This window comes from Brachyistius frenatus, unplaced genomic scaffold, assembly GCF_029030835.1.
Source record: "Brachyistius frenatus isolate BFR_SWC_R1_liver_20210118 unplaced genomic scaffold, ASM2903083v1 Contig_277, whole genome shotgun sequence".
In the NCBI taxonomy this organism is placed as follows: Eukaryota; Metazoa; Chordata; class Actinopteri; family Embiotocidae; genus Brachyistius; species Brachyistius frenatus.
In genome coordinates, this window is record NW_027210876.1 from 14,159 (window position 1) to 33,049 (window position 18,891).

The 18,891-nt window shown below is 48.6% G+C and overlaps 1 protein-coding gene across 13 annotated transcripts in view; it reads right to left on the reverse strand.

Annotated features, from left to right (window-relative positions):
• The window catches only part of LOC138634759 (RNA binding protein fox-1 homolog 3-like), a 371,961-nt gene that overhangs the window by 10,116 nt on the left and 342,954 nt on the right, over positions 1-18,891 (reverse strand). For 10 of the 13 annotated variants that reach the window (XM_069721894.1, XM_069721889.1, XM_069721883.1 and 7 more), the window contains 7 exons: positions 16,840-16,932; positions 15,843-15,903; positions 15,700-15,753; positions 9,911-10,043; positions 8,642-8,681; positions 6,281-6,339; positions 3,368-3,446 (listed from right to left, as the gene is read on the reverse strand). In XM_069721894.1, the coding sequence (XP_069577995.1) occupies positions 3,368-3,446; positions 6,281-6,339; positions 8,642-8,681; positions 9,911-10,043; positions 15,700-15,753; positions 15,843-15,903; positions 16,840-16,932 (519 nt within the window). The other 3 variants (XM_069721888.1, XM_069721895.1, XM_069721893.1) reach the window with 2 other exon arrangements.

Below are 18,891 nucleotides of genomic sequence, written 5' to 3' on the forward strand. Positions count from 1 at the left end.
TTTTTGTGTGAATGTTTCTTTGGACTGCGAGAGTTTCAACCAATTCTACTTATTTGTGAATTTACAAGGGAACTCTGCACATCACCGAGTAAACAATCGGCCTAATTAAGCATAAGAGCTGATTTCATGGATCAACAAGGATCTAACAAAAGAGGAGTCACCCCTTTATTTGGTTTGAGTTCCCTTGGTTCAATGAGATATAAAAAATAATATCAAATAATAAAGCCAGGCTGCCAGTTGTTCACCCGCCATATTTCAGTTACACGAACTGCACCACATCGTCCCTGAACGCAACCCAGCCGGCGAAACACGACGCAGAACAGTTGCATATGAACGGTGATTTGCAGGCGACCGAGCGGGTCGTCCGACCTTCGTGACCTTTCGCTCTGCATGCTGTCACACCACATAGTTCAGCTCTGTGAGGCTCCACTGCAGGAGCACGACCGGAGGACACTCCAACGTTAAGAAATAAAAAAATAATAATAATAATAAAAAAAAGCAATCAGAGCAGCGCCGTCTTTGAGCTAAGAGTTACCGAGGCATGTTGGTCAGCGCTAAGACTGAGCTCGTGGAAGATAAAGGTTAGAGGAGTCGATCCAATGGGTGTCGACCTGCTTCCTGTCTGCTGTGTGTGTGTGTGTCTATATATATATATATCGATATATATATATATATATCGATATATATATATAGTGGAAAAATGCCCCAGTATATTCTTAGTCAGATGACAGCGGCTGCATACACACACCTCTGAGCATGCACCATGCGTGCTGCAGTAGGCTCACATTGGTTACGGTGACACAGCACCCATATACAGCAGTCAAGATAATGCACATGTGCATAAAAACAAAAACAAAAACTTTCCAAAGGAACACAAAATGAATCGAAAAACAAGAGCAGACCAATGATGACATCACAAAGGTTGTTGTAGAAATATCGGTGTCAGGGGAGGGGCTCAGCGTGTGGACCTGGAAGCTTTTAGTTTGATCTAGCTCTCCACCAGGGACCGGCTGTTTGTGTTTGTCTCTTTTTTTTTTTTTTCTTTTTTTGAGGATTGTTTTTTGTTTGTTTGTTTGGTTTTTTTGTTTGTTGGGGTAATGTCTTTCTTTTTCTTTCTTTTAGTAGGGAGTGAAGCGACTGTACCCTCCTCTGTATAGGCTAGCCTGCAACATCAAAGATGAAAAAAGTACCAATCAGTATTCAGGTGACAGCTTTAGTTTAGTTTCTCCTTCTCCACAAATTTCCTTCCTTTTTTTTTTTGCGAGTTTTTTTTTTTTTTTTTTTCCCGATCGGCAGATCGATCGATTCCAGCCAATAAAAAGGTTTTTGCTGAATGATGATTGCGAACACTGTCGAGTGTGTGTTAGGAACAGGGTCAGACACGGATCTTATATATGCAGGAAAAAAATAAATCATAAAACTCTGGATCAGGGCTTCTATATTTGATTTAATTAAGAAAGGAATGAAGAAAAACTTCCCTTTTGAACAATATGAGAGATTTAAAAGAGTTCAGAGAGGTTTTAATCTCCTTTCGGAGTCCAGCGGAGGTTTCTGCACCTTTTTCTGGAGGGCTGGAGCCACCGCGGGATATCAGCCCTTAGATTCAGACTCATGCTCTGGATATCTAGGGCAGACACACATAGAAGCATGCAAGTGGGCCTACACGCATGCACACCTGCACACGCACACGCACACACACGCACACACACACACACACACACACACACACACACACACACACACACACACACACACACACACACACACACAGTCCCTCCTCTCATCTCTCGGTGGCTCCGCTGCAATTAGGAATTCAGACAAACTCCAAAGGCTACTGAATGTCTTCAAAGGCTAATTTTGCCTAATTTCGGGGAGCCCACAAAAAACTTTCATCCGCACGAGATGCTTCTGTAAGCTGGAAACGAGTAAAGAGAATTTTTCCAACCTCAACCTCAGAGGAACTAATTATTGTATAGCTTTTAAATGCAAAAATAACTCCTCTCTGCTGGAGAACCATTAATCAAATATGATTAAAGAATTAGGAGCCAAACCGGTCTGTTCTGCGCGAGCTCTGGAGTTTATTAGATGTCGGCCTCGGCACGGCCCGTCTCCCAGCGGCACCGCCATTTGTTCGACACCACATGAACCCACACACCCACAACCACACACACACACACACACACACACACACACACACACACACACACACACACACACACACACACACACACACACACACACACACACACACACACACACACACACACGCCCTCTCGAGTCTGTGTTAGCTCCCTGAGCTCCCAACACACACAACGTTAGCTCTGATATTTTTGTGTTTTTTAGGGGGAGGGGCCAGATCAGATCTCAACTGAGAGGACGATTAAAGTGTCGGAGAGATGGAAGGAAATTTGGAGGGAAAAGAAGAAAGAATAAAAAAAAACAAAAAAAACATTCAAGCACATTTTTTTAATTAAGTAAATGAAGAGGGAAAAGAAATGTCTTAATTAATGAAAGCTTTTAGCTAGCAGCTGCACCGGGGAACTGTACGCTTTTGTTGTTGTTGTTGTTGTTGTTGTTAATGTTGTTGAAAAATCGCATGCATGCCGGAATAGTAAAGTTGAGAGTACGCCTCTCTCTCTCTCTCTCTCTCTCTTTATGTCCCACGGCACACTGCTGCATGCGTTTGATGGTCCTTAATAAGTCTGCAGGTTTTGGTCTGCGAGGACCCCGGTCCCGTCCCCTCATCATCATCATCACCATCATCATCATCATCGTCATAAAAAACAAAAACAAAAAAGGGAACTCTCCGTTTTTATAGTTTTTTTTTTTTTTTAATTTACCGTCACTTTTTCATCTTTGATGTTACAGTAGCTGCAAAAGCTAGCTAAAAACAGACATTAACGATTCAACTTCATCCCTTCAAGTTTGGTTTGGCTGAATGGAGATTAAAACAAAACAAACGGAAAGAAAAAACATTGATGGCGAGTTGAGAGAATGAAAAGAAAAAAGCTGGGGAAACATGTGAGTTGTTATGTAGAAAAACACTGCAGTGATCAGTCATTCTCATTTCAGGAGGAACTCAAATCAATATTTTATGGTGGGGGAGGGGGGAGCTTTGCGTGGCATCACAGAAGTTCATTGCACTTTAAATGTCTGAGCCAAATTCTGCACATGCCGGCTTCCGTAGTTCTGCTCAGCTCCACTAGGGGGTGCCAGACAGCATGACAAAAAAAAAAAAAAAAAAAAAAAATCAATTCATAAATAATCCACAAATAAAAATCAGCGACCGCTACAGTCCCTGGTCTTTATTTTTTAAGAGTGTGTGTGTGTGTGTGCAGACAGAAGCCGGCGGGGGGCTCAGACTTACCATGGTCCCCACACTGTAAGTGGCGGCAGGGCCGATCGTGTGGTGGTAGGGGTCTGCCGTTGCATAGACTCTGCCGTAGCTGCACACAACGGGGGATGGTGGGGGAGGGGGGTAGGGGGTGGGGGGGGGGCACAGAGAACACGGTCATTGATCTATCATTGACAAGGAGAGCGGAACATTTATGCATGCTTGTTTAATGCTCGGCCCCTCAAGTCAACTCTTTCAAGTTTCTAACACGATCAATTATTCCCCCTCCTTCGGCCTCCTGGGCTGGTGGTGGTGGTGGTGGTGGTGGTGGTGGGGAGGGGGGGTTCAAAGGTGGGCGAATTATACTTGTCTTCTCATTGTCATCTTGATGAGGTGGATGGAATAGGCAATGAGCGGGGGGAGGAGGCTGCAGCGGGAGCTGGAGGGCTCGGGCTTGTTTACCGGGCTGCACACTGGGCTCACGCCCCGGTCTTTTCATTGTTGCTGGTTTGGAACTAATCCTTCCAATTTCCTTCTGAGACAGGACAAGATGTGTCTGCCTTATTTATTTATTTATTCGACTTCACATATTCCTCTATTTACTTTCCTTTTTTTTCTTCTTTCTACTCTCTCCTCAGTGCTTGCTTGCAAATGAGGGTCTGCACGGAGCAGATAAGGCACCACCCAGCCAAGGACTGAGGGCACCGAATCAACCAGGAATAAAAAAAATATATATATAAAAAAAAAGTGGATAGAGCGAGAAGAAATGTCTCCTAAAGGGGAGACAAGACGTACAGCGTTCACGGCCACCTTCTTTTTCCTTTTTTCTTTCAGCACGGAGTTATATAAGATCTTAAACGTGGTCTCGGCACCCCGTTTAAAGTCCGGCAGCAGCCAAGGTCGACGAGCGGGAAATCAGAAAAAGGCGGGCCGGGCTCCTCTGGGGAAGGAGGCCGGTGCCACGAGACGGTCACGGGGGGGAAGTCTCCGCGGTCCTCTTATCGTCGGCGAGCACCGAACCCAGCGGGCCCCGTGAAGCTAACACAACCACTGAATGACTCTCGGCAGAACGACGACCGACGGGTCAAAACCGCCGGGGGAGGGGGGGGGATCCTCGCAGAGGCCCAAAGGATACGTCCATGAACTCTGTTTAGTTACTTAAAGGGGATTCGGTGAACGCAGCGCTGTTTCGGATAATAAATGTTTCATATTTTACACGGGAGGGGTGGGGGGGGGGGGGATTCACACGCCTTCCTCAATCCCGCTGACCTCTTCTTCATGATTGGCCGACTGCGGCGCGCTTAAGTCTGATAAGGTATTGCCGAGACAATACCGACAAAACCCCCTATTGATCCGACGGGCACGGCCGCTTTATTCAAAAGGAAACAAACAGACGAACAAAACAAACAACTTGGGGGCGAATTATATTAAATCTCAGAGAAAAGTAGAGGCAGGAGGAGCAGGAACTAAATCACTGAGAGAGACAGAGAGAGAGACAGAGAGAGAGAGAGAGAGAGAGAGAGAGAGAGACAGAGAGAGAGACAGAGAGAGAGAGAGAGAGAGAGAGAGAGAGAGAGAGAGAGAGAGAGAGAGAGAGAGAGAGAGAGAGAGAGAGAGAGAGAGAGAGAGAGAGAGAGAGAGAGAGAGAGGAGAAGAAAAAAGACGAAGAGAGAAGCTGCTGTCCAATTTCTGCTCTCGCCGAGCACGGCTGCTCATAATTCGAGCCGCGGCGAGGCCTGATAAATCTTACATTATCGATATGATCTTCGGGCTCTCGGCGGGGTGTACGTTATCACAAGTGACACGCTCAATCCTTCCCAGATTAGATTCCCAAACCGGCCCACATCCCCGGCCGACAGCGGCTTTCAGGGCCCGAGAAATGAATCAGAGACGCCTCCTGAAGACGGAGCGCACCTGAACCGGAGTGACATCACTCAGGAGTGATGGAGTCCCTGCCGCCCCCCCCCCCCCTCCACACAGACCTTAGGCCATTCATAAATACCGCGGTGATATACCCACTCTCCCATCACAGGCAGACACTCGCGACATACATCACTGCTTTTCTCATCCAGTCCAATAAGGTTAGGCTCTTCTTCTTCTTTCTTTTTTTTTTTCTTCAGGTTGCTCTTTAGCTCCGAGCTAAAAAAGAAAGAAGGTGCTTTTTGGCTAATAGATAAGATAACTGGAGGAGGAGGAGGAGGAGGAGGAGGAGGAGGAGGGCCTCAAATTGTTGAACGTCGAACATTGTGAGCGGCGGCCGTTCATCACATCATCAGCGTTGGACCCGTCGAAGCTTCTCGCTATGAAAACACTCCTCATTTGGGTGTAGCTCCTCCCTGCTGCTCTCCGACGTTCTCACTCAGTCTTCATCCGATTCTTCCACGTTGACCGTCTGCAGGAGCAACTTGTTGCTTTAAATCAGACGTGTCATCGCTGCATGCGTTTCTGCTGCTGACTCAGCACTTCCAAACAGATGCTCTTTCTAAGTTTTGGTGTTAAATTAGGTCTTTCCCAGTTTACAGTTTGTATATCGTTTTTTTTAAATTTTATTCCAGGAAGTCTTTTGCACAAGTTGCACCGCTGAGTCTCCGGTTAACGAAGTGCGTTCAGGAACGTTTCCTGGAAGGTTTCACAGCAAAACAGCCCAAAAAGAAAATCCTCTTTTGTCACTTGTGCTCTGAAAGCGATGAACAAACTACGTGTGAAACGAGCTCGGTAAATACTTCAAAAACACGTCCTCCTTTTCACTCCTGCACTTTGCGGTCTTATCTTCTTTTGTGAAACGCTGCGTGTCATTTTTTTATTACATTTTTTTTTTTGCCGTGAAGCACTCTGAGCTGCATTTTCAAGTTTTATCACCATTATTATCATCACAACATCACACCGTTGCATTAAGCATAAACTTCACTTTCCAAATGCATGAGAGTGAATGAGGGTGCGTCTCACCTGTCACTGTAAGCAGCGGTGGTGGTGGGTTGGGCGAATCTGTATGCTGCATAGCCGCCCTGTAAAAACAGCCCAGCGTTAATCAATGATGAGGCGCGGAGAAAGGTTACATCCCAGAGACACCGCCGAACAACAATATGGACATCGAGCTTTTTAAATTGCCTTAATCGTTAAATGTCACTGCACAGTGTTTTTGGTCATTTCCGCCCCTCCCTCTCCCCCTCGCTGACTGCAGGTTGCCGTGGAGACGCCAGAGGGTGCTGTTTGATGTATGGAAGTGCGTTCGGCAGGTGGCGTGGGGATGACGGATGCTCGGAGACGGCGGCACGTTTTGAAGCAGAGACGGACGCCGACTCCTTAAATTCAGCCCATATTTAGACGGAGGCGCCGCCGCTTTATTGAAGATAGGCTTTTTTTTTTCTTCCTTTACACGACCACCCTCCCTCCCCCCACACCCAACCCCCAGCTCACAAATGAAGCACGGCGGCAGAAGACGGTGGGACCGTTGGGGAGTCAGGGCCGCTGTATTCACTTGCCGGAGTGGGGACGGGAATTAAAGACCTCATTGTGGAGTGCTGCTATTACTCTCTTTGAGAAATGAAGCTGTTCTCCGACTGTTTTTCTATTAGTGCCGGTGGAGTGTGTGACCATCTGTGTCCGCACGGCGGATAGGTGGCTTTTAATAATGCATGTTTTTCATTCATTTTTAAACCCCCGAGAGGGAAGACGTCCGATTGGATGAGGAGAGCGGCGCCGAGGGAGGAGGAGGAGGAGGAGGAGGAGGGGGCGACCAAATCCCAAACTCCCACAATCCTCCTCCTCCGCTGGGCAGGGGGAGGTGAAGGGGGGAAGGGGGAAGTACAGGAAGTCGCGGCACTTCCTGTGGGGACGGGCATGCCTCGGGACTGCGCTGATTACAGCAACAGCCCGAACAAACACGGGCCAATAAATCACTCTCCCACGTTGTCAGATCGTGCACACGGCAGTGCAGCACATTTGTTATGTTGTCGTGGAGGGAGCGCGTGTGTGTGTGTGTGTGTGTGTGTGTGTGTGTGTGTGTGTGTGTGTGTGTGTGTGTGTGTGTGTGTGTGTGTGTGTGTTTCGACACGGAGGTGCAGACATGCATGTGTATAAGCACGTTGCGATGTATGTGCTGTATATTTATATGTTGCATCCCACTCTCGCTCGTCCGTTTCAAAGAGGAAGCTGCGACTCTGAGACACCGAGGGGCCTCGCGGTCGCCCGAGACCTCCGCGTACACTCGGCCGGTCTGAAGCGGTGCAGCGGCCGTCGCCAAAAACTAATGGCGGCAAAGCACCTCGGGTGGGGGGAGGGCGGCATGACGGGCTGAATGATGGAGCGACCCGGCGGCCGGGGGCCTCGGTCAGCGCGCAGGACTTAGCTGGAGGTGGCTGAGAGACAAACACCATCACTCAGAGCGCCGGCCCCCGGTCGCTCCCTCGCTCCTCTACGGCGGTGGGTGTCGCTACAATAAAAGCCGGTGAAATACGGCGCTATCACGCGGGCTGCTGTGTAAAGTCGTACATCACTGGGGTTTAGCGTTTCACTCCCGGACGGCGCTCCTTCGTCGGGGGTGAAAGTGAGAAGCAACTGTCACCGCCGCTGTCATCTCGATATCTCGGCAGAAACACGCAAAAAAAGGCGACAGAATCAAAAAGGGACAAATTGCCAACGTTTGGACTGATGTCAGAGCAGGAGGTGGAGGGGGGTGGGGGTCGTTGTAATTTCAGCATTATCTCCACAGAGTCCACGGCTCTTCTTCTGGAGGGGCCGGCCACCCGATGTGCCCCCTCCTCCCCCAGACAGCTCTGGAGGGACGGCTAATCCCTTTTTATCTTACTGCTCCTCTCTTATCTCCCACACGGGTGGTGATGTGCTGGGAGAGGAACCGGCTCCACTCAGGCCTCCACCCACCTCCGCCTCCACCTTCACCTCACCCCCAGGGAGGGATATCCCAGCCAACCCCTCAAACACACGGAGCAGGAGGAGAGGATGGGGAAAGAGGTGATGAGAGGGAGGAGGAGGAGGAGGAAGCTGAAAAACCCAGACGGATTCTAAAAGGAGGAAGATGACCCAACTTGACTCGGGACACTGAGTCAGGATCCGCCGCTCTGCCAAAGTCTGAGATCATAGCAGCAGAGGAGGGAGGAGCTGAGGGGGTTTTAAATTTTGTTGTCGGGTTTCTTGGCACGGCAGACTGAGGCCTAATCGACGCCGGCTTGGCAGGCGAGGCCCGGTGAAAACCAAGGTGGGGTGCGGGAGGAGAGGGGGGGGGTGCTTCTGTTTCATCGGAAAGAGAGAGAAAAAACTAAAAAAAAAAAAAAAGCCGACTGTACTCACATAGATTTCTGCACCGTAGAAGCCATCTTGGTACACCACCCTGTGAAGAGAGGAGGAGAGAGGAGGAAGGAGGAGAGAGGAGAGTCAGGTGATGTCTGCAGGGTCAGCCGCTGAGTTAAACTGAAAGGTGCAGCCGTCTCACATCCCCGTCCAATTTTCTGCTCTGCTAAAATTGTTTGTCTTTCCGGTTTGTTTGTCAGGAGGGATGCTGGCGAGCGGCGGAGGAGAGGACGAGAAAAAAGAAGGCAGTGAAGGAGCGCCGTCACATGACTCCGCCATATAAATCAAGCAGCTGCCATCGGTAGTAAAAAAAAAAAAGAAGAAGAAAGGGGCCCTGAAGAGGAGGGGAGGGGAAACAGTCCCCGGCTTCGGCGCCGAGTCCCTCCGCAGTGAGACGGATCCCGATCTAATCACAGATAGACGGCTGTACTTGGACCTCCCCCCTTCCCCCTCTCCTCCCCCCCTCCCCGTCAGACCTCTCCCACGGCCACACAGACCTCCGCTGATAAGAGGCCAGAGTGTGAGGCGGCGCCGCACAAAGCCAGGAGATCAGCGGCGGCCCTGGTCACGGTCCAGCGAGATCTCCCCGGTAATACACTATCTGAGCTGTCCGCCGCGCTCGCCGAGGCCGAGTCACTTCCTCCCTCGTCAACACACGGCGAACAAATATATCAGAAAAGGGTCGGAGAGTTCGTAGGTACCAAAATACTCCCCGGAGACGTGGCTAGATAAAATATATTTAAACAAACTGCCACACCTGATGGACTGTATTATTACCATTATTCCCTGCTCCTACTGAAAAAAAACACCAGTCTAAGTCTGAACCTAGAATATGGCTGGACCCTGTGGGAAACTGGAGGGCTTTTATTTTGAAAAGTCGTGGCAGCCGAAACTCTAGCCAAAAATATTGTATTTATGTTTATTTCCCTAATTTCTGAGCAGCTGTTTGTTTTCCAGTTCAGTGTGAGAGTCTCTGCTGTGTTTCTGTCCTCTGATCTCTGTGTCTCTCTCTGTGGGCGGAGCCTCCACCTCTGAGGGAGCTGAGGGGAGATCGTTCGGCTCGTTAATCCGTCGCGTTAATTGTGTCATTTTTTTCTCGGACATGCTCAAAAGATTAATTGATTAAAAATGGACCTACAAATATAACTGGGCATTTTGTTCGGACCTTGTCGATCTACTCAGAACCGGTTCTACGGGTTACAGAGCGCTGGACTACAGGATGAAAACAGCTGACGTGCTCCTTTCTGTTTCCTGGATTCAGGTACTCACGCTCCGTAAGCCGGGATCGGCGGCGGCGGTGGAGCCGTGCGGAACGTGTTGTACACGGCCCGCCCCCGTCCCCGCAAGTGGGCACCCCTGTAGGCCACCGTAGCACCCGTGGCGGGGTAGGGAAACCCGGTTACTGTGGAGACAGAGAGAGAGAGAGAGAAAAAAACACGACTTTCAGAAAACATCCTCCACTTGGCATTGCTTACCTTATGACAGAATACATTAGAGGGAGACGTGTGGCACTTCTTTCCTTATGACAGAATGCATTATGGGGAAGACAAAGGAAACAATAGATTTAATCTTTTCTAGGTGCGCCTCATCGAGCACTCTCCCCTTTCCCAGCTCGCTGCTTTGTGCCGTACTCAGCAAGGATCCACATTTGCTGTACGCATCCTTCCCCCGATGCCAGCCGAGGGGGCAGCCTTGAAGCCGAGGCAGGTAATGGATGCAATATCACTAGTTTCGCACCACGGCTCCTGCATAGTTTAGACACAATGGGCCCGCGACAAAGAGAGAACAGCGGGGAAGGGGTGGAGCGGGTGGAGGCGTAGAGGGCGTTTCTAGGTGTTGGGGGAGAGACGAGCGGGAGGTGAAGGTTGCCGAACAACCCGACGAGATGTTCAGAACTTCCCCCAAGAGATGGGGAAAAGAGGAGCAGATGGGCAGGACGGCAAAAACCCGTCCGCGTGGCTTCCTCGTCTCCGAACCCCGTCTGGGAGCGTCCTCAGCCAATCGCACGGCAGCACGTGAGGGAGGAGTCAGCCGGGGTGAAAAGGCTCCTCGGTCACAGTCGCCGGATTAGAGGACGACCAATGTGATTGTCAGCTCTCCACTTAACCTTCAATCGGTCCAACGTTGGTTCTGATTGCAGCCTGCATACAAACACGCTGATCTGCAGGCGTGATTAAATCGGCCTCCACTTTTTCCAGCGATTGAAATTGCCTCCACCCCCCCTCCACATCACAACATAAGTATGCCCCATTAGTCTTGATCCTAAGCTCCGCCCCTTCATCCCCTCACCTTATTCTTCTTTATTCATCTCCACGACACGTTTGGGCAGAATTCATCGTGGGTTTCTCCAATCAGAAAATAACATGGATTCAGGGAATCAGCTTTGCTAGTTCGGAGCGGTTTGGAGCAGGAAGTGACCATATTTGGACAAGCTGGGGGAGGGGCCAGCAGAGGATCTGACTGATCTGATTGGAAACCTGACGATACTACGTCCCGCCCACCGATAGCTGTAACCTGACTGCACCGCAGGCCTGTCAATCAAACAGACACGCCCCCAAAAACAGGTCTTCTTGAATCTTCTTTTCTAATGAATGAGGGATTATTTTCAGATGGACCTCCAGAAAACTAAGAAGAAGGAGTGACTTTAGCTAACAACACCGAGATAACTGATGGACACATTTTATTCACTTTGGATTTGATGAGAGAAGTTGAATGGGAGTCTATGGAGCCGGAGGCTTTTTGGAGCCGACCTCTAGTGGCACTCTCTGGTATTGCACGAGTGTTTTTATATTTCTCGTGCGATGAGTTTGTGAGGGTAAACGTTATCTATCCTTTCGACAGAATCAAAATCAACTCAACTTGGAGTCCCGGTCTGTGCTGTGTGCAGCGTTAACCCGGCGGTTGGGTTAAACCGGCGGTTGGGTTAAACCGGCGAGCTCCTAATGAACGACGCACACCGAGTCACACCGGCTGCTTCGATAAAGCTGACAGGGAGACAGATTAGAGGTGCTTTTAAAAACACAGAGTCAGGTTTAATATCTTCTGCCATTAACATCATGCTCCATTAGTGGGTCCACGCACATATTCAAAAACTTTGCGTCTCATTTGGCCAGGTGACCCCCCAACCACCACCACCACCACCACCATCGGTACTTTGTTTGCCGCTAACGTGCCAATAGACTTGGCCGGACTCGCAGGGCGCCCCTGTTCCCCCGAGTGATTTATAATGCTGACCTTGACATTTAAATTAGTCTCTTTTTTTTTGGAGCAATGGACATCTGAGCACGGTTGCTAAAGGGCAAAAACAATCCTCTTTGATACTTTCTGAGGTGTGCTTTCCCCCGCTCGCCCCCCCCTTCCTTCCTCCCCCCTCCTCCGCAAAGTCCAAGTGCCTCTTTGTGTTTCTTTTTTTTTGTTGAGAAAATTTGTATGCAATATGCACGCGGTGATGTATGTGAATGTAAACTCATAATGAGTTGGTGATAGGCTACACTGCTTCAATAATAACCCATAAATCAAAGGCACTGTCACACCTTGGTGAGCCCCGCGAAAAGCAACAAACAGCCGCGGCGTACGAGAGCACAAACCTGGTCCAGCCGCCAAAGTCAAACACCTTTTCTTTTCTTTTTTTTTTTAGCAGGGGGGATGGAGCGGGGGGGGGGGGAGCGGTGGGGTGGAGAAAATATGAGTTATGTGCCGGAGGGCGACGGGGTCACGCTGCACCTCATATGTCATATGTGTCAACCGGAGGGAAGCTCAATACCTGCAGAGCCAGTTGGACCCGAAGGTAATCCAGCTCTGTGCCAGTGATGGGGTCATAACCAGCTCCCATAAAAAAAGATCTGATTTTCCACAAGGTTGATCTCTCTAATACTTCCTGCTCAAATACGTCGGGCAACGAGCACTTAATCCACGCACTGGGGACCGAAAACAGCTTAATCTAATCAAGAGTCTGGAGCTTAATTATCCCCCTAAAGTACACTCCAACAATGAGAGGATCTGTCTACATATATTAAGATGGCAATTAGCCTTTCTATTTCTGTCATTTACACTGCTGGCAGCTTTTCACCAAGTCCTCCAGAAAAAAAAACTCCACCTCAGCAGCGGAAAATATGATCTGGTGAACGAAAGAGCTGCTCGTCGCCTGTCTGTGTTGGAAATTAGCTGCAGAGGAGAGTCTCTCTCTCTGAGCCGCATGAAGGAGGTTTCGAAGTGACAGCTGTCCGTGGTGCTGAAATAATCTCGACACGAGGAATCCGAGAAGTTTGCCAGGATCAGCAAAACAGTGCAACAGATCCGCCTCTGAATGATTTCCTTTTGCTATTTAAATACAATGTTTTGATAAACGTCTGCAGCTGCTTTAATTTTTTCATATTTTAGATAATAAATGATCAAATCGATCGGTGGAGTGCAGTACTGATTCTGCTGGTTTTGTGTTTTCAGTGCACATTATACAAGAAGTAGTTCCGACCCACAAATCTGATTGGTCAGCAGCACACCCTGCTCATAGCTAGAAATATCACTCCGCCTTTCTTAATGGGAATATGTAATTAGAATTGAATTTCATATAATCTGCAATATAATGTAGTTTTTACTTGTTATAGGTCTGTTATATTAAATGACCCATTTGGTAAAATCGGGTCTCTTTTGGTCCTTTGTTTTGGTCGCTCCGAGCACCCGTACCGTAACACCACGGATAGTCACGCACTTAAAATCCTAGCGGTTCGACCGACGGTGCTAAAATCTTAATAATACACGAGTCCGTCGATATCTTTTGTTCATCAGATATGTTAGTTCCAACCAGACTGAGCTAGCTGAGCGGTTTAGTGTTTCTACGTTCTGTATTTATTTAGTTTGAGACTACAAATCCTCTCTGTTGCTAGGGTCGTTGCTAAGGGTCGGCCTACTTTCTGGAGTAGTAAACATTGAATAAGTTACATAAGAGTCTGACTGACTGTTTTCCAGTTCTTAGTTATGCCCCGTGCGTTGCCATGGAAACGCAGATCGTACTAACAAAAAAGTTGTTTATTCTGAGAGCGAATTGCCCCACAATATGAACACACTTTGATTTTATTTAGTTGTATAATCGCAGTATTACTTTATGATATTGCTTCATTAAAACAGGACGGATACTGGGAGCGTCGCCCTGGACCATCAGTCCGTCCTCAGCGTGCCTCTGCTGGGCGTTTGGGCGTTAGGTGGCAACAGAGGACACAGACCCAGGGGCTGCCATTCCCCCTACTAAGCACTCGCCACCACCTCCCCTCCACCTCCTCCTCCATCAGAAGGAGGAGCCAATCTACCCTGGAAGAGGTTAAGAGCGGGGAGCCGGCATGAGGCTCTCATCCGTCATTCTCCTGAATGGGTTTTGAGGACAATAAACCTGTAGCGCCAGGACGAATGGAGACGAAGTGTGCTGTCACCCAGCCAGGATTTATGGCTCCCAATTTCACTGATCTCCTGCACAGAAATGAGGACTGATAAACAGTGATTAATCGCCTTTATATCCCATTTTACTCCCACCAAAAGTGTATTAACTGTAGCGGTGATGATTTTGGAATAAGTCCTGAATCCTGCAACATGATTTCCTGTTTTTTTGTTTTTGAAAGCCCCGGTCAGGGTTTTTCTTCCTTTCCTTTTTTTTTTTCTTCTTCCTCGGTGAGTTAAAACTGCCTTTTGCTGCTCATTAGGGAGGTTTTGTTTGGGAAAAAAAAAAAAAAAAAAAAAAAATGTATCTCTTATTTATGTTTCCCATCTTCCCAGCTGGCAAGCATATGTTGTCGTTTAGGCTTGGCAAACTCCAGCGCCCATGTCAAGACGACTTGAAAAATTAGCAGCCAATAAATCACCCAACCCCTCCTGCTTCCCCTGCCTGGAGTGGTGGACCACACTCCCTCTGATTTATGAGATGATTTGGGAAGTGTGTGTGTGAGTGTAAAATGGAGAAAGTGTGCGTGGAAGAGGGAACGTGTATTAGTGTCTGTGTTCTACATAGGTTATCTATTTCTGTATGCTGGAATGCTGTGGTCTGAGTGTAGTAAAACAGGGCAGGTGATGGCGTCGTGTGTGTGTGTGTATGTAGGTCAGTCAAATTATCGGTGATAGAAGTTAAGGCTGAGGACTTTTAGTTGGGTGAGATTTTCCTCCGATTGGATCACGATGCAGAGGTGTGTGTGTGTGTGTGTGTGTGTGTGAATAATTATCAGGGGAAGATGTCGAAACCAAAAGGAGTGTTTGGGGGGAAAAGAAAGAGGAGGTGAGTGGGAGGAGGCTTCGGATGGGGGCGAGGGGTTGGGGATGAAATAAAAATGATAGATGACTGCTTTCTGTCATGGACAGTTATTTAGAGGTTCGCCGTAAAGCTGTCCGGGGAATGAACAGATTTTAGTCTAATGAGCAGAAAGGAAAGCCGTTAAAGTGGCGCGATGTGCTCAGCACTTCTTCCAAATGAAATAGTACCATTTCCCCCTCATTAAAATGCAAAGGGTTCATATAACATACAGCAATAAAGCTGGCATGTCGAGGCGGAGGGGGAGATAGCGGGGGGTGGAGAGGGGGGGGGGAACCCCACCGAGCTCATCTCGCTCCTCCATTACGGAGACCAGAAGGAATAGCGGCCTTCGACGGGGTAGGTGCCAACAATATCGCTCACTCAATCTCCCTTATTCGGTTAGCTCTGTAAAAGTCAATCTGGCGCACTTGGCAAATCCATCCACAGCAGCAGCCTCCACAATCTGATAACAGTTGCAGGGGCGCTTGCTCTTGAAATCATTTTTTTTTCAGCTTTACAGTTGCACACCGCGCAAACAATGGCTCAGGCTCCCTCAGCCACTCAGAGAGAGGCTTGGATCATCCACTGCTTATCGGAGCCTGCTCGCAAGATTCACTTTGATTTTCGAGGGGTGGGGTTGGAGGAAGGGAGGGGGGGGGATTTCATGTTCAGTCGGTTCAGGATGAACCCAACTGTAGAAATTCAGGGGGTCAGATTGGGATTGGCTGCGGCTGATAGAGGATGAGAGGCAGGGAGAGGGGGGAAAACCCCCCCACAAGGCTCTTACCAGCGTACAGTTCAGGACCATAGACAGCTCCTACGACGGGGTTCAGCTTCCAGCCTGGAGAACAAACACAAATGTCGAATCACGGCGGGAAATAAATGGAAACCGAATTAAAAAAATGTTTAAGGCTTTGCGGCACCGCTTACCGTTCGTGTAGGGGTTGGCCACTTTTTTGTTTGTCATCACTCGTGCTGTTGCGTTGTTTACCTGTTCAAAGTGGGGATAAAAAAAACAACACACAGAGCTTTACATTCGGCGTCCACGTGTCCGGGAGGCGACGACAGCAGGCAGCAAACCGTGGGGCGGGGGGTGGGGTGGGGGCAGTTGGGAGGCAAATCCAGGAAATCATAAATAAACAAATTATTATGGAAATTTGTTTGCAGCACTTTTAGCGTGATTGGGCTTTCTTTCATGAATTTATTCATAATTTCAATTTTCTTACATTCTATCATGTTACTGGAAAGATTGGGGGGTGGAGGGGGGTGGGGTGGGGAGGTGGAGCATGCACCAATTACCCACCGGTATGAATTGAAAAAAGTAAAAAAATAAAAAATCCTCCAAATTCAGTAATTGGTGGGATAAACAAACAAGAAAAACACAGACTGCTTTGATTGTGTTCTGTTGACCTGATGAGAATGACTGGGTGGGGGTAGAGGAGGCGGGGGAGGGAGGGAGGGGGAGGGGGTGGGGGGGGTTGTTGTAAACACAATCAAGCACTAAAATGAAGGTGATCGAGGGGATGCAGGTCGTTCTCAGATCTGAAAGGAACCCGGAGGATGGTGGCATGCGTTCATTCTGCATTGTCAAGGAGAAATGATGGACAGCCGGCGTGTCCGGGCCGACATGTATGGATCCCACATTCTACTGAGAACGGCTTATACGCACCATTATGCATGCATGCATCCAGGCACACACTCAGAGATGCACGCACGCACACACACACGCACACACACACACACACACACACACACACACACACACACACACACACACACACACACACACACACACACACACACACACACACACACACACACACACACACACACACAGCAGCCACATGCTTATGCATGAGGTTTTTCTAGGTAAGTTGAGAAGGCAGCAGGCATGAAGGAGAGAAGATGAGGAAAAAAGTGAAAGCACCTCGATTTTGCGTCCCTCTACGATTGTACCGTTTAGTTTCTCCCGTGCACGATCAGCATCTGTGCTCGTTTCAAAAGTTACAAACCCGAAGCCCTGAGAGTGTTAACCACCGGCAGAGAGAGAGAGAGAGAGAGAAGAGAGAAGAGATGGACACACACACACAGAGAGAGAGAGAGAGAGAGAGAGAGAGAGGAAACAGAAAGGGGAAGGGAGGAGAGAAGGCAGGAGGAGGTGAGCAGCGGCAGAGTCGAGTTGTAAGCAGCCAGATTAATTAGAGGCAGTTAGCGAGGCGTCAGGAAACAGCAAACAGAGAGATCCGAGGAGAGAGCGAGAGAGAGAGAGAGAGAGAGAGAGAGGAGGATAACGGTGACGTGACCTCGCACAACAACACCAACAAAAAAAAAAACGGCCCGCTTTACCCAATTAAAGAGCCGCGGCACCGCCGCCACGGGTGAATGTCAGGAAGCAGCGGATGCAAAAACATTGTGTTAGCTGCCATAATAGCGGCGTAATTATCTACACAACTTCGGCGGCGGCCTCCTCCTCCTCTGTTTGAAGGCGCGGGGCAGAGAGGGAGACGAGGATGAAACCCTCTGAAGAGAGATTGCTGACTGCTTCTAATTCACTGCACTAATAGGTGGGATACTTTTTTTTTTTTTTTTTTTTTTTTTTTTAATGGAGGCGGAATAACGGCGGTTCATTGATGCAAAAAAAAAAAAAAAAAAAAGTGAATGGCAGCGAAAACGCCGTCGTCCGTGATGGACGAGAGCAACGATATTGACTATAAACCGAAATATATCCAACCTCTCATTTCCCATCCTCAGCTACCCCCCCACCCCTCATTTTTTTTGTCACTGCCTTGAGTTATGTGGACTGGGATGCTGGACCTGAGCTCTGCAGCAGGAGCATTAAGATATTCTGGCCGAACAAGTCCCATTCCTTTGCTTTCTATATATACTTGTGGCGCTACGGGCAGGGGGGTTGGAGGGGAGGGGGGGCGGCATGGCCGGTGCTGCCTGATAATTGCTTGAGGATGTAATACATGTGAGAGATGGCGAACGGTGTGATCTCGTATGCGCAGGAATCTCCGGGCTGCTTTTTCTAGCATAAATAACGTGGAGGAGGGTGGAGGGGGGTGGGGACCTGTCCTCGGGGGGAGAGAGATAAAGAAATAAATTCAAGAAAGAAAAAAAAGGAATTGAGGGCAAAATTAATCCTTTGGACATTCACCCGACTGTGGCTATCTTTTTTTATTTTTTATTTTTTTTATCAGGCACAAATAATTAGCTTACAAGAGGAGCGAGGGGAGCCGCCATTTTTCACAGGAGACAAACATATTGAATGCAAATTTCCAAAGCGTCATAGGAAATAGATTGTTTATTAATGGCCTGGTAGGTTCATTATATAGCACACAGAGAGGGCGAGAGAGAGAGAGAGAGAGAGAGAGAGAGGCATCATGGGTAATGGCTTTGTAGGGCACAAACAATAAATGCTTGTTACGGCGGAGGAGGCAGGTTTATCCGGTGCTCCATCTTGTCGGCGGCGGCGGCGGTGGAATCAACCGGCGCCGCCGCCGCCTGCACGAGGCCCCGAAGCACTCGCAGCTATGAATGGGAATCAATAGTATTCATGCCTCGACACCCGGGCGGGGAGCCTGTCGCCTTTATGAATGGAAAGCCGCGGAGCTTAGTGCACTCTATTAAATGAACAGCTGGGCGAGGAGCACTCGGCTGTTCACACCTCCGCAGGCTTCACCTGTCCGGTCGCGTGGCGAGGACACCGATACCGCCACGGGCTTTTTATTTTTCCCTTTCAGGGCTCGCTGGTGCTTCAAATCATCTTCCGGATCCGAGATAAGTGCACTTATGTTAAGATTTCAGGAGGTAAAATTTGCAGCTGGCCTTTAAGGATCTATTAAGTTCTTCTTTACGTCAACAAATCCAACAAGGAGCCAAAAACCAAAGTATCGTATAAGTTTGAGTTATTTGTGAGTCCAAAAACTATTAAAATCACTGAGACCACAAAATCTGTCTGCAGCAGAATATTCACCAA